Raw genomic sequence first — 22,500 nt, forward strand, 5'->3', positions numbered from 1 at the left:
GGAATATTTCTACAATTAATGTCAAACAATTGATGCAAGTACTGTGACGTTTCACACCGAAAAAAAAATTAGCTACTGAGTAAATGTAAGAATAGTGAGATTGAAATTGTTACTAGCCACAGACAGTTTTTACCAGCATTTGGCAGGTTAACAGGTGCCAATGTCAAGCCCTGGTGTGTACCATATGTTTGTGTCTCTTTGCTAATGTTTTTCTCCGTCTTCCACACAGATAGCCATGTCAATAGCCACCATGCTTATTTAGGACGCTCATATATACATGGTTTTTGTTGTTGTTTATAAACACGGTGTTGTGAGGAGGGGCAAGACACTGGCAGTCAACCACGTGAGCTAATTTTTTGACCGACAGCGGTTTCCAACAATCAGAGGTTGAGTTGTGCGCAGTCAGGGTCGCGCAGCCAGGGGAAACAAAAATTGAGAACCCATGTGTAGGCTATAATATACCCATATTTCTCTATCTCTCCACAGACGTGCAGCCATGTCGATAGCCTCTGTGGCAGCCCAGGCCATGCTGGCCGATGCCATAGTCCAGGAGGTGGGGGAGAGCGGGGGAGACGCCAGGCTGAAGACCCTGGAGCTGGAGCTGCCACTCGACAAGTTCATCAAGTTTGTGTCAGTTGGACTGCCACTGCTGCTGGTGTCCATGGCCTTCGCGAGGGAGATCTCACTAGGTAAGGGGTCATCCCTATGTTCCCCAGGTCCTATGTTCCCCGGGTCCTATGTTTCCCGCAACCGGGGAACTTAGGACCCTTTTTTCAAAAAAGGGTTCTGTGTTCCCCGCTGCTTCAAAGTAGTCTGCTGCCACATTGGCAAAGCACAGGTTATTGTTGCACCTCTGACAGGTTAGGTTTAGGGATAGGTTTTGTCAGAGCACAAATGTAAAACTCAGAACCATTGCATTACTGACAGGTTAGGTTTAGGGGTGGTTTTGGGAAGGGCACAATTTGAAAACTCTGAAACATTGCATTACTGTCAGTTTAAGGTTAGTGTGTGTGTGTGTGTGTGTGTGTGTGTGTGTGTGTGTGTGTGTGTGTGTGTGTGTGTGTGTGTGTGTGTGTGTGTGAGTGTGTGTGTGTGTGTGTGTGTGTGTGTGTGTGTGTGTGTGTGTGTGTGTGTGTGTGTGTGTGTGTGTGTGTGTGTGTGTGTGTGTGTGTGTGTTTGTGTGTGTTGCTAAGTTTGCAACTTATCAGGTTGCAAAGCAATTATCCATTGGCAATCTACCAAGTTGCTAACTGGTAAGCAATGATGCTTTCGATAAATGGGGAGTGTTAGAGTGAGAAAGAGAGAGGGAGAGAGATGGGGCAGGCAGACACACAAACAGGCAGACAGGCAGGCAGACAGATTGAATGGCATGTGCTGTTTAGCATGTTAGCATATTAATAGCATGCTTGATAGCATGTTTAGTAGCTTATGCTGTTTAGTGGTACCTTTTTTACATAAGAGCTAAAATTCAGCACTAGGAATTCACCTACTGATGCACCTTGAACCCATCATGCTACATGAGACGTGTCCGGAGCTGCATCCACACCTGTCCATCCCAATCCTCAATACTCACTGAGTGGTACCAGTCGATATAGTGTGTGTGTTGTAGGGATGCAAGGCTTTGAGAGAGGTGTCAGGTTTCAAGCAGGTCCAATATTACCTAAGACACTGTGGTGCCCCCGGGCACTACACCAAGCAGGTGCACCTTTATGGATAATCCGGCCCTGGTTTTAAGTCCTGAAAAGAAATTCAACCCTGCAGGGGGAGAAGTTGAAGCGCTCTGTTCCTGACATTGTAGGTATAGGCCTACTTGTACTCTATTTGGAATTTTCCACATCAACACAACTGTAAAAACTACATTATTGTGTACATTGTGCGTGCGTGTGTGTGTGTGTGTGTGTGTGTGTGTGTGTGTGTGTGTGTGTGTGTGTGTGTGTGTGTGTGTGTGTGTGTGTGTGTGTGTGTGTGTGTGTGTGTGTGTGTGTGTGTGTGTGTGTGTGTGTGTGCGTGTGTGTAGATCATTACTAGGCTCAGCATGGAGCCCAGCTGGGCTGTTTTGGGACATTATTTTGGGCCACCAGTCCCTGATTGGAGAGAGCCAGTGTGCAGTTAAGAAGCTCAAGATTGCAGTTGCCTTGATTGTGTGTGTGTGTGTGTGTGTGTGTGTGTGTGTGTGAGTGTGGGTGTGAGTGTGTGTGTGTGTGTGTGTGTGTGTGTGTGTGTGTGTGTGTGTGTGTGTGTGTGTGTGTGTGTGTGTGTGTGTGTGTGTGTGTGTGTGTGTGTGTATGTGTGTGAACATTTGAACCAAAATCGCCACTACTGTGGTAAAGTGTGGACTGTTATTCACTATCTAGGGGCCCCAAGCGGCTGCCTGCCTTGCCTGGTGGCAAGATGCGCCTCTGTGTGTGCGTATGCGTGTGCGTGTGCGTGTGCATACATGCGTGCATGCGTACATGCGCGTCTTTATGCATGCGTGCGTGCATGCGTACGTACATGCAAGCGTGTGTGTGAGTGTCTGTGTGAGTAAAGATTTGGGTGTGTGAATCTAGCAATCAGATCCTTGCACTGACTGGCAATCAGTGCATGCAGATGTTAATAGAAACCATAGTGATTAAAAGAGAGAAGTGGCAGAAGTGTGTGATAAGAAAGATAGAGAGAGGCAGAGAGAGAGAGAAGTATATGCGTGTGTGTGTGTGTGTGTGTGTGTGTGTGTGTGTGCGTGCGTGCATGTGCGTGTGCGTGTGTGTGTGTGTGTGTGTGTGTGTGTGTGTGTGTGTGTGTGTGTGTGTGTGTGTGTGTGTGTGTGCACGCAGATGTTAATAGGCGGCATGGTGATTAAAAAGGAGGCAGAATGATGATTGAGGCTTATAATTACCCACGCCACGGAGCTCGCCTCCCTCCTCGTCTCCTCTCATTTTCTCTCCTCTAATCTCTCTTCCTCTACACTGCTCTCTTCTCTCTACTCCCCTCTCTGTGTTTCTCTCTCCTTTCCTTTCCTCTCATCTCCTCTCCTCAACTCTCGTCTCCTCTCTGTCCATCTCCTCTCCTCTCCTCTCCTTGCCTCACCTCTCCATTTTTCTCTTTCCTCAATTATCTCCTCTCCTATCATCTCCTCTGCTCTCCTCCCATTTTCTTTTCTCCTCTCCTCTCCTCTCCTCTCCTCTCCTCTCCTCTCCTCTCCTCTCCTCTCCTCTCCTCTCCTCTCCTCTCCTCGCTTTATCAGTAAAATGAGTGGATTCTGCCATTAAGATGTGTGTCTGTGGGAGAGTGACTTGTGAAGCAGCTCAGCTTGTCATGCTGTATGTCTGCTGTATGTCTGCATTTCCATCAATGTCTTGATCATCCTCAGCATGTGCCTGCATCGCCTGTCATTTCCTCAATTTAATAAGCAGCTGACATTTTTGTAGCTCTGCCATCTTGGCTTGTCAAAAACACAAGTAAATTAAAGCGCCATCTTTCTTATGAGTGACGTTGGATAAAACTGTTAAATGTAATGTGATGTCTAGTCTCAGCTTTTTTAAATCAAAACAAAAACATAGTGCAAAGTAAAAAAAAAAACACGTTTTTGCTTATCTTAACTGAAGACACATTGAAGACAGTAAAGTAGCGAGGATGAAGCACATATAATTCATAAAATTCACATAATTGTAATGCAATGTACTGTAGGTTGCCTCAGGTTTCTATAAGCCAAAAAAAAATCAGCCATGACAGTTCACGTTTTCCTTATTTTAACTGGGAACAGATTGTAGACTGTAGTCATTTATAATGCCACTGAGGACAGAGCACATAACAGTATACTCTACTTCTGGTCAGTAAATTGGAGGTTCTGTGTCATTTCTGGATAGGTGGAGTCTGGTTTCGTGGGTATAAATAGTCATGCGCTGTAACCATGTCTCCACATGGCCGTGTGTGTGTGTGTGTGTGTGTGTGTGTGTGTGTGTGTGTGTGTGTGTGTGTGTGTGTGTGTGTGTGTGTGTGTGTGTGTGTGTGTGTGTGTGTGTGTGTGTGTGCATGCGTGTTTGTGCGTAATAAAGCCTATATTTTATGAAAGGAGAAGGTGAAACATCCGTTTTGCTCTTAAAATTTTAAATAACTGAGTCAGTTGGACTCTTGTACAGTTCCTCTGCCGATTCTACCTCTCCTACTCCTACTGTGCTGTTCACCAATTCTCCTGAATGGCTGCCTGGGTAATCTGCTGCCTGTCTGTCTAGAGTGGGATGCTGTGTGTCTCACCTTCTAGGAAATTTGTGAAGCAAAGCAAAATTTGCAAAGGAGGGCAAAGGCAAGCACACACAAACAGAGCGAAGCAAAACGGAAAATATTCAGCCAAGTTCAATATCATGCAAATGAGGAGCCATGAACGTTTTAATCCATGCGATACACTGCAATGACCTGTTCACCACTGAAATTCAATGGAACACTGAATTTCGTCTCTCTTCGCTTTGTTCATTTGTTCTTGACATGAACTGTATGTCTTTGTTATTTTTTTTTTGAAGAAATTTCCCCCATGGGGGACAATAAAGACACTACTACTAATCTTGAATTGAGGCTTTAATTGCCATTGCACCCTGTAAAATGACAACAATAAGCTCTGCATTTCTTCTATTTTATTCTACAGAACTCTGTTCTCCCCTGTTTAAGTGCATGCATCCGTGCATGTGTGTGGAGGGTGCTATGGTCTAGGGGCAGGGCACAGGATTGACTGTCTCCGGGAAACATGAGAGGAGCATGGATGGAAGGGTGGGACCGCCTCTCCCTGCGGTGGTTTTTAACCATCTGTATGGGGCTGGGCTAGATCAGGCTCCCCAAATACAGGCCTGGTGTACGGGCAGGGGAAGGGCCACTACAGCCGCCCCAAATACAGGCCTAACCTCCATCAAGATAGCAGCACCACCCTATACTCTCATGGCTGCTTAATTTATACCCCTGCCGTGTGTGTGTGTCTGTGTGTGTGTATGTGTGTGTGTGTGTTTTGATTGGTTCCTTATGTCTAACTACGTATGCCTAACCGTACTCACTCATTATTTGTGGGAACTGTTCTTCCTTTAAATATAAATGTATAAATACATGTGCTCCTTTTCCAAATGACAGGCCCACAGATACACACAGTGACATACACACAAACCTCACAGAAAAGCAGGGTGCCTGTGACTCCTTTTTTCGTCCTGGGTTTCAGAATATATTATAAAATATATATTTCAGAATATATATATTTTTGTTATCAGTTTATTCATAGTGTCCGTAGGAGATTAGATGAACCACATTTGAATATGGGTGATTGTATAGATGTACTCCTTTTGTTTAAATGCCAGGCTCCCAGATCAGCTGTTTCTCTCCCAAGACCTTCATGGAGAAGCAAGTGGTCTATCTGTTTTTTTATTTTCTGTTGTTTTCAGTCCTCCAGTACTTCAGTACTTTTTCCCAAAAGACAGACTCACAGCTGTTTCATGGCGAAGCTGGCATTCGGACACTGATATTTTCATTTTTTTTCTTGGTCTCAACCCTGCAATATGATAGGATTTCAACTTGTTGAAATGTCAGGCCCTTGAATCAGCTGTTTCCCACCAAGCAACTTCATGGCTAGGCAGGGGGCCTATGACCCTGATATTATCCTGGAATCTGTGTACATTGATCTATGCTGCTCCCAATCATCCAATCCAATTTCATTATTCCCTTCCCAAACGGCAGGCCTCCGGATTAACAATGTCATGGCAAAGGACACTGGTAGCAATATATTATTTGACTGACAGCACTTGTACACTGTACTCTTTTATGTAGCCTATATAGGTAGCGTATGCTATAAACTTCTTTGTCTTTTTTTGTAATATTTTTTGTGGGTTTTCAACTTTATTTAATCAGGACAGTAAAGAGTGGGACAGGAAATGAGTGGTTGAGAGAGACGGGGGAGGATCAGGAAATGACCCAGGTCGGGAAACGAACGCCTGGGTCACCCGCATAGCAGGCCAGTGCCCAGCCGACTAGGCTATGGCTGGGCCATAAACTTCTTTGTCTAAATGGTAATTGGCAGCACTCATTACGAAACTTTATGCTTATTCTGTATGTTATATTTTTTTGCAAATGCCAGGCCCCCAGATCAGCTGTTTCCCGCCAAACAACTTCACGGCTAAGCAGGCAGCCTACGTGGACACCTACTGCTGGGACTCGCTCATGCACCATGAGTTCGACTCCGATGGGAACTTCGAGGAGCGATCACTATGGGTCCACAAAGTAAGTGTGTGTGTGTGTGTGTGTGTGTGTGTGTGTGTGTGTGTGTGTGTGTGTGTGTGTGTGTGTGTACGCATGTGTATCTGAGTGTGTGTGTGTGTGTGAAACAGAATGCCCAAGGGGAAACAAAGGTGTTGATTATTGAGTGTGTGTGTATGTGTGTGTGTGCGTGCACACGCGTACACATATGTGCGTGTGTGTGCGTTTGTGTGTAGGTGTGTATGTATCTGGTTGCATATCCTTTTTCAATGTGTTTGTGCCTGTAAGCATAAAAGGCTTTGTATGTGGGTGTGTGTGTGTTTTGTGTTGTGTGTGTGTGTGTGTGTGTGTGTGTGTGTGTGTGTGTGTGTGTGTGTGTGTGTGTGTGTGTGTGTGTGTGTGTGTGTGTGTGTGTGTGTGTGTGTGTGTGTGTGTGTGTGTGTGTGTGTGTGTGTGTGTGTGTGGTCAGAGAGTTTATGTTGTGCGTTGTAGTTGGGCTAACTCTGAGCTGTAAACACAGTGATTACAGCCTGCCTTTGAAAGCCTGATTCCCACTAAGGGGGTTTGATGTGTCTACTGCTGCTGCCCACACTGTGGAGAGTGGAGCGGCATCCAAGTTGCCACACATACTGTAGAATAGTCTGAATGCCACTAGGCAGTCTCTCTCTCTCTCTCTCTCTCTCTCTCTCTCTCTCTCTCTCTCTCTCTCTCTCTCTCTCTCTCTCTCTCTCTCTCTCTCTCTCTCTCTCTCTCTCCCTTTCCCCGGTCTATACATGTCCTTGTCAGGTATTTCTTTAAATCTCTCTTTCTCTTTACCTCTCTGTCTCTCCTTATGTGCTGCCTGTACTGACAATGATCATTATGTTGTTGCCAGACTTTCCCTACTGGCTCTTTCTCATGTCTGCCTCAGGTGCTCCACTATTCTCTCCTGATCATGCTGGTGATGATGATGATGATGATGTACCTTCTGGTGCTGATTCCTGTTTTTTTTCCTTCGCATGGTTCTCTCTTCATCTACCTGTCTCTCTCCAGTATTCCCCTATGTACAGTATAATGTCTGTCTCCTTCCTCCTATACTTGTCCCTCTCAGGTGTTCCTTTACTCACTGCTAATCATGACGATGATTATGTACCTTCCAGCACAGATCTTGCATCTCCCTACTTGCTCTTTCTCATAGTTCTCTTCCTTCATCTATCTGTCTCCCGCAGCTGTTCCACTCGTAATGTTTCTCTCTCCTTCCTCCTCTACCTGTCTACTGCGGGTATTCCCTTGTTCTCTGCTAATCAAGGCAATGATGATGTACCTTCCGGCAACTACAGTGTACCTTTCCTACTTGCTCTTTCTCATGGTTCTCTCTGTGTCTGCCTCTCTCCTACAGCTGTTCCCCTACTCATTATGTGTGCCCCTCAGTGGTTGCTCTTATAATGTGTCTCTCCTCTTCGTCCTTTCTCTCTCAGGTGTTCCCTTGCTTACATACCAGCCCTAATCTGGCATTTCCCTACTTGTTCTTTCTCATGGTTCTCTTTCCCCCTCCTGTCCCTCTTCTATACCCCTCCCCCTCAGGTATTACCCTACTCATAATATGCCTCTCCCCTTCTTTCTCCATCTGTGCTCCCTCTACCTGTGCCCCTCAGGTATTCCACTATTCTCTCCTGATCATGGTGGTGATGATGTGCTTATTGGCAATGATCTTATTGGCAATGATCTTATTGGCAATTTCCCTACATGCTCCTTCTCACAAACACAGTCGTTGTCATTCTTTCTCTACCTGTGGCCAAGTATTCCCCTACTCATAATGTGTCTCATAATGATGAAGGTACCCTGTTGGCCAGCGCTGATCTGACCTTTCCCTATAAATCCTCCTTCTCGTCATTCTCTCTCGTCGTCAACCTGTGTCCGAGTTACCTCTCCCCTCCTTAATGTCTCTCTGTCTCTTTACCTGTGCCCCTCAGGTGTTCCCTTATTCCCTTTTGATCATGGCGATGATGATGTACCTGCCCGCGCTGATCTGGCGTTTCCTGGCGATGCCCAGCCTGGGCTCGGACCTGCTGTTCGTTATCGACGAGCTCGACAAGTCCTACAACCGTGCCATCGTCATCGCCCAGAGCATCGTCTCCCTGCGCGACAAGTCCAGCGACCCGCTTGACTTCCAGGCAGAGCTTGAGAGGTAAGCAGACACACAAGATCGCGGCCCCACAAATGGCTGCTGATTCTTTGACATAATTTTAAACTTAGGTGTAGACATTTTTAGAGCATCACCGCCCCTACTCGAAAACACAAGTGACCCCCTCGACTTCCATCACCTTCTCATTGAGCATAGGGTTTTTTCATGATAAACCTTACCATTACCAAGGGTCTGTTTAGGATCTAGGTTACAGCAATCTAACTAATCAAATGTTAGCTCATCACGCTAGATGACATTTATTACTGTACATTCCCCATACCTCAGTGTTTTCCCACGGCTAACCCTGAACCAATCACAGATGACTCCACTCCGCTGAATTTTTAAGAGGGTAAATACCCTGCCAAAGAATTGCTGGTTGGTCTCACATCACATGGCTGCCACTCCTTCTCTGTCATTTCATGCTCTAAAATAATCTGCTGTGTGTATCATTTACTCCGAGTAGCATTGGAAACTTGACTACTTTATGTAGTCATGGTCTGCTGGTTGTCTGGTAGTCACAAATGCTGCCAAGTTCTGTGATTTGCAATGTAACTCTGAAACAAATTATAAAACAGGATCGCTAGCATATCATCCGCAGGGTCAAGTGGAAGCACTGCTTTGCCTATGGTTTTGGGATTATCCATTCAGAATACAGTATAGTTTCTCCATTTTGGATTAATGTTCAGTTATGTTGTGCTGTGAGAAACAAAGTTCTTCTTTGAGTACCCACGTTTTGTAACGGGTTCACAACATACTTAAATTAATCAAATGATTACCTGCGATCTCACACAAAACCAAGCAGAGGCAACATGTTGAGTACGATTTCATAAAGCATTCACAGACCTTATTCGATGCATGTCAGATGAATTTTCTGTTTATCCATTCACCATTTACCATTTGTTGTCTCCTGCTACAGGGCGAAGCAGAAGCGCTACTTTGAGTACCCGCTGCTGGAGCGCTACTTGCAGTGCAAGCACAGCTCCTACTTCCTGGTTAGCATGCTGTTCCTGCGCAGCTTCTTGCTGCTCACCTTCATGTCGGCCGCCTGCCTCTATCTGCTCTACTTCCACCTGCAGGCCTTCCTACAGGTAATGCTATGCTAATCAACCTATTTAATCAATTAATCAATTGAATTAATCAATCAATTATTTAATCAATAAACTACACACTTGCAAGACATGTACACAAAAAAGACAAACAAATGCACTTTAATGGCCTATTTATAAAGAGTTATAGAAATTAAGCAAATTGAAATGCCTTGATGAATAACTGGCAAGACAAGAAATGGAGATGCTTTTAGTGTCAGCAAATGAAATTCCACTGCAGGGGGTAGTGACAATCCATACATCGTTTTAATGGAGCTTTTTCACATAATGTCAGACACTATGAAAACTAGTCGTTTTCCCTGCTTTGTTTCTAAACTGATTTGTGTTTTTCGTGTAACTGTGAAAAAGTCTGAATGATGCTATCACTGGCTTATGTATCAGTGTGAAGTGCATTTTTCAAATAAAAGCCTTGCCTTGCCCTGCTGTGCCCTGTAGGACGAGTTCAGCTGCCTGGTCCGCACGGGCCTCCTGCGTGACCAGCCCTGGGTGCCCGAGCTGGTCCAGTGCAAGATCACTGGCCTGCTGGTCTTCCAGATCATCAGCGTGGCGAACGGCGCCATCTACCTGTTGCTGGGTCCCATCGTCCTCTTCAGCCTGTTCCGTCTGTTCGTCTGGGACACTGGCTTCCTGCAGCTGTACGAGGTTCTTCCTGCCCTCAGCCTCATCACGGGACGCAAGCTGGGCTGCCCGCTCAACGACCTCAACGTCCTGCTGCTGTTCCTGCGCGCCAACGTGGCCCACCTGCGCTCCTACGGACGGCTCCGCGCCATATGCTCTCTGGCGCCCCCTCAGGTCAGAACCTTGAATACCATGAGCACCTGAATGGTAACATGTACTATGGTAACATTGTGGCAACTTAGCTATACCAGGGGCATAGTTTTGGACAGATAGGGACAAGGTGGTGCTAAAGCACCTACTCCTTTGCCCTACTGGACAAAAAAATGCCCTTCTGTACGTTCTTTTTTTGAGAGTTTTTATCACAATGTACTGAGGTTCATGTTGACATGATAATGCCTCACGATAAAAAAGCATGCGACCATTACGGCCCGATATAATATATAGTCTCTACAGCCTAGTAAGGGAGCCCCCCAACCCCTCTTCAGCACCTGCCAGCCAAAATTCCTGTGCACGCCACTGACCAGGGGTGCGTTTCTTGACAATATCGTTTCTAACTAAGTTAGCAACTGACTTGGTTGCAATGCAATTTCCCATTGGATATCCAGTAAGTTGCAAACTGGTTAGCAACAATGCTTTCCAGAAACGTGGTCCAATGCCCTCAGTTCAACACCTTACAAAGAGTATCTGAATACAGCATGATATCATGGTGGCATAAGGCCTATGCCTCTAATACCTCACCTAGTGCACTTCATGATAGCTTTGCATGTACATGCTGTGTTGTATGTCACAGTGTGATATGCTAAAACAGTACATCTGCCTCATGTGGTATAATAAGTTATATAAAGACAGGGCCGGTGACAGCTTTGGCTAGGCCTGGAATAAATTGATCTGAAAGGGCCCCCCAATACATACAATGTAATGATGACCCAATTCTGGGGGCCCCTTGTCCCTGGGTGGGTCCACAAGGGGGCAGGCCCATGCTGCCGGAGGAGGAGGTGGAGCTAATAAATGAACAAATAAATCACTAAAATTGATATTTAACACTTCTTTCCTAGGTGCGTCCACAAGGGGGCCGGCCCATGCTGTCGGAGGAGGAGGTGGAGCAGCTGGCGGAGGCGGCGGAGGAGCTGGAGGAGGCGGACAGGGAGGCGCGCGAGGAGGGCAAGCACAACCTGGTGGACATCATGACCATCCTGGGCCGAGCACGCGGTAACGTCATTAACGACCCCGAACACCGCCCCCTGGTGGAGGAGAATATGACTCTGGGTAGCATCACGCTCGTGCTCAGCCTCAAACTCTTTGTGCTGGCCGCCATTGTAGTCTACATCGTCTGGGACGTGCAGAAGATTTTTAATTAATTGAGTAATTCGTTAATTAATTAATTTATTGATTAATTAATTAATTAGATGATTGTGATTGATTTCGCCTGGTTAAGACCTGCTGATATGTAATGATGATGATGGTTTGGGTTTAAAGTGTGAGATCCCAAAGCCTTTGAGCTCCTCGTTCTCGCCCTCAAAATCTGTGTGCTAGTTGCTATTATGGTTTACATTGTCTGGAACATGCAACAACAATTTAGATCTTATTGACGAATTAATTGATTAACACTGCAATTTCTGGACTATAAAGCACACCTGAATATAAGCCACGTCCACTGAATTTGATTGTTTTATATCTTACTGGTTAATATCTTACTCATTGTTTAAGTCACAGGCTTTGAATAATGTGAAAAAAGTGGCGGCTTATAGTCTGGAAATTACGGTAAGTGTGATTGCTTTAACCTCGTCAGGACCTGCTGAGGTGTAATTAATATGGTTTAAGTTTAGTCTGTGACCTCCCAGAGTCTGGAAACTTCAGCAGTTCCTTCAAGACCTCAGAGAGAGAAAAAGAGAGAGTGGGGGCATCACGAGTGAGGGGGGCATTTTTTCAGTCGAATGGGTAATTCACTTTATATGAAAACTTGTGGGAATTTTAATAACGAGATTCCGGCCCTCCAATCCACCAAAGTGGTTTTGTAAAACAATGTGACACGACCACTTAAAATGTAGTATCCATAATTCAGAGTTTCGCTGGGAATGAAATTATGCAAAACCCCAAAAGCAAGACTATGGATTATGGTTAATTTAATTCTAAGAGAAGCTTCTCCTCCACCGCACACATACACACACACACACACACCCCTCTACCTCCTTAAAATAGCCTGACAGGTGAATAATTTAAGTAAGGGAAGTCCCCTTCCTCCCTTCTAACTGATGCCTCCCCTCCCTCTCTCTCTCTTCACAGACATGCAATACCACCAGGGCTACCATGAGCTGAAGGAACCTCCAACATGTAGATATGGAGAAATGTAGAACCCACGCACGTCAGTGGACTGAGGCTGAGCTGTGCCGTGTGTGTGTGTGTGTGTGTGTGTGCATGTGCATGTGCGTGTGTGCATGTATGTGTGTCGCTCTGTGTGTATGTTCGTCTCACTGCGTTTCTGCTTCTCGCTGTGTCTGTGTCTCTCTGTGTTTTTGTGTTGATGTCTGTGTCTTCCTGTGTGTGCCCGCCTCTGTGTGTTTGTGTGTGTGTGTGTGTGTGTGTGTGTGCGTGCGTCGCTGTGTGTGTATGTGTGTCTCACTTTGTTTCTGCTTCTCGCTGCGTCTGTGTCTCTCTGTGTTTTTGTGTTTATGTCTGTGTCTTGCGGTATGTGTGCCTGTGTGTGCCCGCCTCCATGTGTGTGTGTGGGTGTGTCGGTGTTTCTCACTCTGTTTCTGCGTCTCGCTGTGTCTGTGTCTCTGTGTCTTGCGGTGTGTCTGTGTCTGTGTGTGTCATTGTGTGTGTATGTGTGTCTCACTCGGTTTCTGTGTCTTGCTCTGTCTGTGTCTCTGTCTCTGTGTGTCTATGTCTGTGTCTTGCTGTGTGTGTGTCTGTGTGCCCGCCTCCGTGTGTGTGTCTGTGTGCCCGCCTCCGTGTGTGTGTGAGTGTGTGTGTGTGTGTGTGTGTGTGTGTGTGTGTGTGTGTGTGTGTGTGTGTGTGTGTGTGTGTGTGTGTGTGTTGCCACAACATGGCTCGACAGTCAGATCCATCTCAGGGTCAAATCTGCCCCCAAAGTCTGTCGGCTACAAAGTGTATCCCCCACAACCACACAGGGGTGTGTGGCCCATGGGCTTTGGGGTGCATTCGACCTCTGGCCTGGAGTCCAAGTCCAATTGTGCCTCGTGTGCCTGGGTCACGACCAAATCACCTCATCCGGAGGGTTGACAGCGCAAGGAAGGGAGCTGAGAAATTGAAAAATGTATAAGTGTCTCCCCATTAAAAAAGAAACCTCTAATAGAATGAAATGTCTGAGAAATGCTGAGCTCTATCTCTGTCTCTTCCTCTCTCTCTTTCTCTCTATCTCTCTCTCTTACACACACTCTCTCTCTCTCTCTCACATACACACACACACGCACGCACGCACGCACGCGTGAGCACACACGCACACACACCCAATTCAATACATGCTAGACTTTTTATTTTATTTTTCCATTATTTTCTTTCTTCTTCTTCTTCTTTATTATTATTATTTGTATCTATTTGTTTTCATCATTTTCTACAAAAGTAGGTCATTCTTTATGATGAATTTTACATTTTTTTGTGCCAAAATGACTTGATAGTAGGCTATTTATATGTTTTTAAAGACAAGTAAAACTAAGATCTCAATTTATTTCCTATACATATCTGTTGAATGAGATAGCAAATGTCATTACAATGCTCGTAATGGAAGGCATGAAGCCATAGGCTATTATTTTCAAACTTTCATATGTACAACAATAAAGTTTTTATTTCACATGTGTCTTCTGGTTGTGTAGCTGTTTCTGTCTGTCTGTCTGTCTGTCTGTCTGTCTGTCTGTCTGTCTGTCTGTCTGTCTGTCTGTCTGTGCAATATGAGTGAACAATATGAATCATGAACAATAAAACCTTGATTATGAAACCCTTGCTATGTGTATCAAACCTAGCATTCGAGTGTTTCCTTAGCTCTCAGTCGATATGCGATTGTGTGTGTGTGTGTGCGTGTCTGTGTGTGTGTGCGTGTGTGTGTTAGAGTGTGCGCGTGCTTTTATGCATGTGTGTGTGTGTGTGTGTGCGTGTGCTTGTGTGTGTGCAAGTATCTGTGCTTGCCCATGTGTGCTTGTGTTTGTTTACAGAAATGGAAGACAGAGGGAGCCAAATCCCCACTCATCTGCTCCCCATACAGTACACTCCTCTCAGCATAATGCATTTTGTTTGTTTACCTGTAATCCTTTCTGTACTTATTTACCCTTTCCACTTCATAACGGCATATTTCTGTGTGAGTGCACTCTACCCTCCGGCAAGCCCTGACCACAAGGCAGTATGCCTGCAGCGATAAGTACTAATGTACTGTCGAACGGAAGAGAACATCCTGTCAGAGAGACATAATACTCCTAGAATCTCTGATCCTGTGTTGAGGGACCACACTGGTGGCTGGCCGTCTGTCCGCCTTCCTTATACCATATGCTGGTGTTATGTTCTGTGATCACTGCAGTTAGTCTAGCAACTGTAACCCTAGCCATTACATCATGGATCCTTACTTGCTGACCCATGTGGACAGGCATGTACAGGGAGCCTGAAACAAATAGCTGTTACCAGATAGGCTTTATGGATATTATGACGAGAGAGAAAACTTCCAACGTTTCCCGGGTGGTACTGTGCTCTTGGTGGCACCAACGGAGGAGCGCATAGGCAGTCAGAATAAATGGGGTCCTATGGAGATCCACCATATATGCTGCCGTTGCTTGGGAGAGAATTGTTATCATGTTTTCATTTTAATTTTCCCAAAGGCAGGATAGACTTTCCTTTCAAACAGCACGCTTGAACGCGCTTGATCTTTATAAAATACACCTTTATTGACTATTACATCATGAGTGGCTTCACACACTGCGATTGGATTGGTCGACCGGCTGTTGCTGTGACCACGACTGCCGTAAATTAATTTTTCTCAGAACCCGCAGTATTATTGTCAGGTTTCAGCCGACATCGAGCACAATTGTGAGTTATTAGCGGCAGCCTTATATGGGCTGCCCTCGCTCGACAGCGCTCCTAGGTGAACTGCAGGCATGGGTTGGATGGCGAGTTTGGACGCTGTACTGTTGCTCTGTAACAATTTATGACAAAAATCACATGGGGAGGGGGAGGTAACCCCTGGTGGTAGGAGGACACAGCCTTTCTGCAACTGTAAATGCTGTAGATGCAGTAAGCAAAAACTGTCTGTGTGATGTCAGAGTCGCCGTTGGCGCACATCTCTTGGGGGGAGGGGGGGGGGGTTAGGTAAACAACGGTGGGGCACTGCCATTTAACAAGTTCGAGTCAAGTTCACCAAATAACTGGCCGCAGAGTCACTCACGTTTAGTTCTACCTACCTACTGCACAGGCTGATCGCGCTACTACTGTGGAAAACACCTCCTCCTCCCTACACCAATATGTCTGTAAACAAGATTGTTTATTGCAAGGTGGACACCACATTCAGCACAGACGCGATATGTGTCCAGGATTATACTGTAGGTTTTTTTTTACATGAAGCAGATACATATTTTTTGTCCTGTGTTGGGTGCTGGGGCGCCAGTGGCACTGCCTAGGGGGGGCACTGCCTACAAATGCCCCCCCATAGCGCCGACGCTGGTGTGTGTGTGTGTGTGTGTGTGTGTGTGTGTGTGTGTGTGTGTGTGTGTGTGTGTGTGTTTATGAGAGAGTGTGTGTGTGTGTGGTGTGTTTTTGTTTGAGTGTCTGTGTGTGTATGTGTGTGTGTGTGTGTGTGTGTGTGTGTGTGTGTGTGTGTGTGTGTGTGTGTGTGTGTGTGTGTGTGTGTGTGTGTGTGTGATGTGTAGTATAGTGTAGTGTACTTCCTGGGGTGCCCAGCGAAAAAATATATCCATTTCCAAACCCGGACATCCCACGTGGCAGAAAAGAATCCTGCCACATTGGACCACCACGGGCCTTTTAGGCTTAGCAAATGCAGGAAAGGTTGTTTCCCCTAAGATTCGAACACAGATCACTGCATTCAGAATCAAGTGTACTAACCAAAAGGTCAACAGAACAAATATTGTTTTCAGGCCAACCAGAACATTGCTGGTACCTGTTCCAAAGGGAACAGGCTGAGTTGGCTGAAAACATATAACATAGTATTATTATACAGTAGGCCCTATATCACGGAAGTGAGTACACCCCTCACAGGTTTTGCAGATTTGTGAGTATACTGTATCTTATCATAGGATTGCATTACAGAAATTTCACATATTTAACCGCTTAAAGTTCTTGTTCACTCAGAAAAAAAACTAAATACAGCCATTCATGTTTGAACATGTACCCACAAAGTGAGTACACCCCAGATTAAAATCCGGTAGAGAGGGGGCCGTGTTGGCTGGAATCGTCTCAAAATGAAAAGGGATTAAAAGGGAGGTCATCGGTGTGCGTTTCAACCTTTCTTTGCATTTAACTTTAACATTTTGAGTCTACACCTGGCTTAAATACATTGGTGTGAGATTTGAATGCAATCCTATGGAGAATATCATGATCTGCCTCACTAATCACAGTGCATGTTGACATGCATGTTTCTTTTAGGTGTATTTCAGATTGCAAATGTTGAAGGCATTCATGCATCCCCAAACCATGTCAGTCCCACTACCATGCTTGGCTAAAGAGGATAAACTTTTTTTTAAAACTCACTTGTTTACCACCGTACATGCTTGACACAATCTAAAGTAAATTTGTTTATCTTGGGCTCTTCAGATCACACAACATTGTTCCAGTGATTCATATCCTTGGTCTGCTCATCATCTCTTGAGACCAAGATGAACAAATGAATCATTTTCCCTTGAGGCTCCAACAATGATGGTCTTTGTTGTTTTGTTGGTTTGTTACCTCCGCCAAGGAGGCTATGTTTTTGGTCGCGTTGGTTTGTCTGTTTGTCTGTCAGCAGGATAAGGAGTGCGTCTGCACTCTCTAGACCCTCAAATTAGGCTGGGAATGCTGGGAAAGTAATTGCGATTTTAAAAATAAATCTTGAAAAAAACCTTATCTAATCACGATTAACATGTTAATTTTGACGGACCTAATAAAAAATAAATGCCAAAAAATACCAACTAATGGAACTCATGAACCCCTTTGTGCAGCCCTATCATCATGAAAATTGTAATGATGAAGACTTAATCTTAAAACTTAATCTATTAATACCAATCCCGCACCTATTCTCGAACCGGCCACCATGATCAAACTGCACCTCTGAGTGTCCGAGAACCAGGAAGTTGTTTCGCGCCGCAAAAAAATAAATACATAATAGTTACTCTTTTTTTTCTCTCTGCAAAAAGTGAGGACAATGTGGATGTCAGCAGGTTCATCCAGGTGTGTGAAAACATTCAGAGCCAGGTATAAACCGAACGCAAGTGGTTTGCAGCTAAGCACTTAAGTTCAGAATGTTTGAGAGAGAGGGGGATAAGGAGAATGTGAGTGTATTTGTGTGTTTGGTTTTCTATTAATGGCCAACTTCCGACAAAACAGTTTTACTCACTCCTTTTGAAAATCGGACGGTCACCCCAAGTTAAACTCACTTGCAAGGCTCTCATAGCGGTGCGTCACCTCGCCTGGCTGTGTTTCCCAATTGACAAAAACAATTGACATAAACGGGCGAATCACGAAAGCCTTTCTGTGTTGCGTCACATCGAAAGAAGGCGTTGCTAACAAGGGTTTATGTCGACACATTTTTTCTAAAAACATGTCGAGTAATTTTTTTTCTGATTGTTTTCAAAACAAGCAACGTCTGGTGGCCCGAAACCTAGCTTAGCTTAGCTATCAGCTGGTTGCTACTCTCAGATACACACAGAGCTCAAAGCCTCATACATACAGCATGCCCAGTCTGATTGCTCCGTGCCTGCAGCTCACCTAGGGGTCGCTGTCGAAAGAGCACAGCCCTGAATGGAGCCTGCATGCCTCCGTTGGCGCCCCTATAGTGCAGTACCACCCGAGGAAGTGGCGACTCTGTTTCCCATTACAATCTCTCCAAGAACAGGAGGACTGAGCCAATCAGAGACGCATTTCCACGAGAGCAGGAGGAGTGAGCCAATCAGAGACGCATTTCCACGAGAAACCCGGAACACCCTCTCGTTTCTCCACAAGCCACCTTGCTAGCTTGCAAAAATGGCTTGGAACAAAGCAACCAGAACATTTTTTTAAAACAGGACCAACGTGTAACACATTCAATAACAATGGGGAACACAGCAATATTACTGAAATAAGTGAACCTGACGAAGCGCAATGCGAAACGCGTTGTTCACCTAAATAAAAAACAGCAAAACTAAAGTCCACCAGTGTGCAGTGATCCCTCTTCTTTACTATGGATTACTGAAATAACATTGAGAGGACATCTTTAAGTAATATCTAATTCCCTAATAGGGGGAATTAAGTTATCTAATTCCCCCTACAATGCATACTCATGGAAAATGCTAAATATACCTAGGTTATGATCATCGGAGCATATAGTAGTGGATGAGCAGAAAGCAACATCACATGGTTCTTCTACCATACTCTATTAGTATCGGTAATATTGTTAGCATAATTGGCTGGTTTCAATGGATATCCAATATTTGGACCCAAGCTGATAGTTATTGTGATATAACCAACACAGTCTCATCTTGTCAATCTAACTTGTCAATCTAACTTGTCAATCTAAGACAACTGTTGATCAGACTGCAATTTTTGATGTTGCGGGCATACCTGTCGCATATTGACTATGTGGCCTAAACCTAGACTTTTCCCTAACCCAAACGGTCAGTGAAGTTATGCTGCCACAAGGGGGTGCCTTTGAGATGCACGTCACATTTTGACTCCAACATCACCTTAGACATCAAAGATTGCAGTCTGGTCAAAGGTAGACAGAAATTGTTGAGTTGGGATAATACACTGTAGATATCATAGACATCAACATCAACAGCCAAAGAAGACAAAGTAATTCTTATGAGTCATGTCTATGTGTATTTTGTTATTGCTTGACAGGATGACTGAAAAACGTCTTATCAGGAAAAAAGTATTTTCAAGAGATCTTTGATATTTAATATTTAATATTTTACACCTTCCACCTATTGGCCACTGAAAGTCATGAACGGGAGTTCTATGATACATATTTATGATGCACAATGTAGCCCAACGACAACGTATAGTCAATATAAAAGTTCAGAATCAAAAATAAAAACAATGGCATGAAATACAGTAATAAAAATACCAAATTGTTCCAAAGCATAATCCCAGGCATCATACATACAATAGAAAGATCCCATATTACAGAGCATAGAAAAGTCCCATATTACATACCATAGAAAGATCCCATATTACATGCCGCACACTTAAAAATAATTCAAATAATATACTCGGGGAGCAGTGTGTGAGGACGATGCTGTAATCAGGGCACATGTGAGTACTTACACTTTGACCTTTGCCATCAAGACGGAGGTCACATGCTACCACTCTACAAAACTTAAATACATGCCAAAAACTCACAACTGGTGAAATGACCTCTTGTATGTTCATAAGTAAGTCAGAAAGTAAAAGTAAGAGTAACTAAGAGTGAGCAAAAGGAAAATTAAAGTAAATATTCATAAGGTATAGCCATTGTCTGTGTGAGTTCCACTAATGACTCTTGGTAAGTGGACGTTCTCAATGACCTCAGTCATATTATATAATCAGGTTTTCTCACTGTAATGTGTAAACCAATCAGGCAATGTCACAACACTACAGTCTCTTGGCCAATGGGGTGTTCTCACGGCAGTCTGTCATCCAATTATGCATTGTCACTGTAGTATGTTGACCAGTGGGGTATTCTTTCCGTAATGTCTTGCCCAATCAGGTGGTGATCTCACCACAATCTGGCAGCCTATTGGCTGTTCTCATTGCAGTTTCTTGGACAATTGGATGTCCTGCAGCCACTGCAGCTTCTTGGCCAATTGTGCGTTCTAGTTGGCCTTGCCCACTTGAGCCTCTTCTTGATGAGGTGCAGGTGTGCGTAGATGTTGTGGTTCAGCACGGTGGAGGCACACAGCAGACCTCCGTGCAGCTCCCCAGCAACACCACTGCTGAACACGTCCTGACCTGCAGGACACACACACACACACACACACACACACACACACACACACACACACACACACACACACAGTTTAGTACTTTTATTTGGATCGTCACACAGGGAAGGATTACAGATCCAAACAGTATTGGAAAAAGTCCTGTAGATTGGCAAGATTGATGATAAACAGATAATAAGTCCTGTCTCTATAGATGTGACATCTCCGTCTCCAGATGGACAGGCTCCCAATTATGGCAGAAATTGAGCAGAATTTGGCAAGTCCCTTTGCACTCTTTTTGCATAATCCACACAGTTGCAGTCCTCGCATGACCAGCTTATGTACATGTCCAAGGCTTCCAAACACAAGAACAATTAACTTGCAGTTATACCCCAAATTCATGATTAATTCAAGAAGTGGCCGGTACTTAAGCATTTTGTCATTAAAACAACTTAGACATATGAGGCTACACAACATATGAAATATGAATGCATAGGCATGGACTCCACTACACACACGCACATGCACCCGCATACGTTCATACGCTCATACACGAGAGAGAAAGAACCTCTATCCTCTTACCTGAGATGTAGAGGTTCTTGACAGGCGTATCGCAGCGGTTCTTGGCCATGGATACGGGGTCGTATCGTCCAGGTTCTCGGCCGAGTACATGGCTCCCAGATAAGCACCCGGGTAATTAGACAGAGGGGTGGACACCTCCTGGTACACCAGCTGAGATACACACACAAACACAGAATAGCTGTGTTAGGACATGAATATGATAATGTATGGCTTAAGTATGGCACACAAGCATGTGTGTGTGTGTGTGTGTGTTTCTGTGTGCATCTATTTTTACCTTCTTTCTGAGCTTGGGGAAGTGTTGGCAGGCCCAGTCAAACATGTGGTTGACGAATCTCATCTTGTACGACATGTAGTCGTCTCCTCTCTTCTTCTCGTCCTTCCACTCCCCAAACCACTCGTAGTTCACCGTGGTCATCATGATCATGGAGGTCTTACCTGCCCAGGGTAAGAACAAGGAGAGAATGTAAGGTGTGTGTACTGTACTGTAGGTCAGTTGTTCCCCACTTTTTCAGTAGAGACCCCCCCCCACACACACACACCTTATTCTACTGTGGGGATCCTCCACATTGGCAAACGGTATGTGAACAAACTAACTGAAGAACAAGAGGGTTCTTGGAGAAACCTTCAACTTTTTACACTGTGTACACACACACACACACACACACACACACACACACACACACACACACACACACACACACACACACACACACACACACAACACACACACACACACCTGGGTGTCTGATCTTGGCTGTGGTGTCCTTGGCAGATGGGAGGGTGAAGTACATCATGGGCATGTTCTCTGGGGCTTCTTCCTTGCTCAGGCTGAAGAAGTTATCCATCCTGACACAAAGAAATTACATTTTATTGCATTATCCAACCTAACACACACACAATTACATGTCATTTAGTTCATGGTAGAGGCGGTATCCAACCTAACACACACTCACGGTTTCATTTACTTTGTGCGCGAAGTTATTCAACCTAACACACACAATGGCGATGACTAAGTACACAGAAGACCAAGTTGTAATGTACATGTATTACTAAATACCTGGTGTAATGTAGTAATAGTGTAGTATTAAGTATTGTCTTTTCAACAATGATTACATCAATCCACTGGTGGAATGTTATGCACTACAAAGCTACAGACGTTATCTAAACCAACATATACTGTACCTTCAGCAATCATTGTAAACATAGCAAACATGACAAACAATTTGGAGATTGCCACTCCAAACGTGTAATTGCGCCATTTCAGGTCAATGACAAGGTTATGTCGCAATTCACTCTCTTATGAGCGTGTGGGGTACAATATAAGCCAAGGATGCAATATCCATGCACTCACATCTTGTCCATGTCGTTGTCCTTGAAGAAGAAGTTGGTGTCCTGGCCGAGTCCAAGCTCCTCTGGAGTGGCATCAAACCCGCAGAAGGTGAGCAAACATCCCTTACCTGGCTTCAGGAGGTTCACACGCTCCTGGATATCTATACAAAACAAAAAAATTGTGAACAGGTTGCTAATATCAGGATCAAGAATCCTAAGGTAAGGTGAGGTCAGAGGCGCATCTTGCCACCAGGCAAGGTAGGCAGCCGCTTGGGGACCCCAAGCCCATAGATAGTGAATAACAGCCCATACTGTATTACAATAGTGGTGATTTTGGTTCAAATATTCTTTCGTCTGCATTTTCGCTTGGGGCCCCACATGACCCTAGAATCGCCTCTGGGTGAGGTAA

General features: G+C 44.8%; 1 protein-coding gene and 1 pseudogene across 1 annotated transcript in view; one reads left to right on the forward strand and one right to left on the reverse strand.

Moving 5' to 3' along the window:
* The window catches only part of LOC134451809 (uncharacterized), an 83,755-nt gene extending 72,035 nt beyond the window's left edge, over window positions 1-11,720 (forward strand). Inside the window, exons 12-17 of the mRNA XM_063202208.1 lie at window positions 487-689; window positions 6,086-6,228; window positions 8,157-8,371; window positions 9,285-9,456; window positions 9,910-10,266; window positions 11,148-11,720. Of these exons, the coding sequence (XP_063058278.1) occupies window positions 487-689; window positions 6,086-6,228; window positions 8,157-8,371; window positions 9,285-9,456; window positions 9,910-10,266; window positions 11,148-11,450 (1,393 nt within the window). The 3' untranslated portion in view covers window positions 11,451-11,720. The remainder of the gene's footprint in view (window positions 1-486; window positions 690-6,085; window positions 6,229-8,156; window positions 8,372-9,284; window positions 9,457-9,909; window positions 10,267-11,147) is intronic.
* A 3,454-nt stretch (window positions 11,721-15,174) lies between these two features.
* The window catches only part of LOC134451810 (inactive all-trans-retinol 13,14-reductase-like), an 11,639-nt pseudogene continuing 4,313 nt past the window's right edge, over window positions 15,175-22,500 (reverse strand).

The sequence above is a fragment of the Engraulis encrasicolus genome, chromosome 7 (genome assembly GCF_034702125.1).
Source record: "Engraulis encrasicolus isolate BLACKSEA-1 chromosome 7, IST_EnEncr_1.0, whole genome shotgun sequence".
Lineage (NCBI taxonomy): Eukaryota > Metazoa > Chordata > Actinopteri > Clupeiformes > Engraulidae > Engraulis > Engraulis encrasicolus.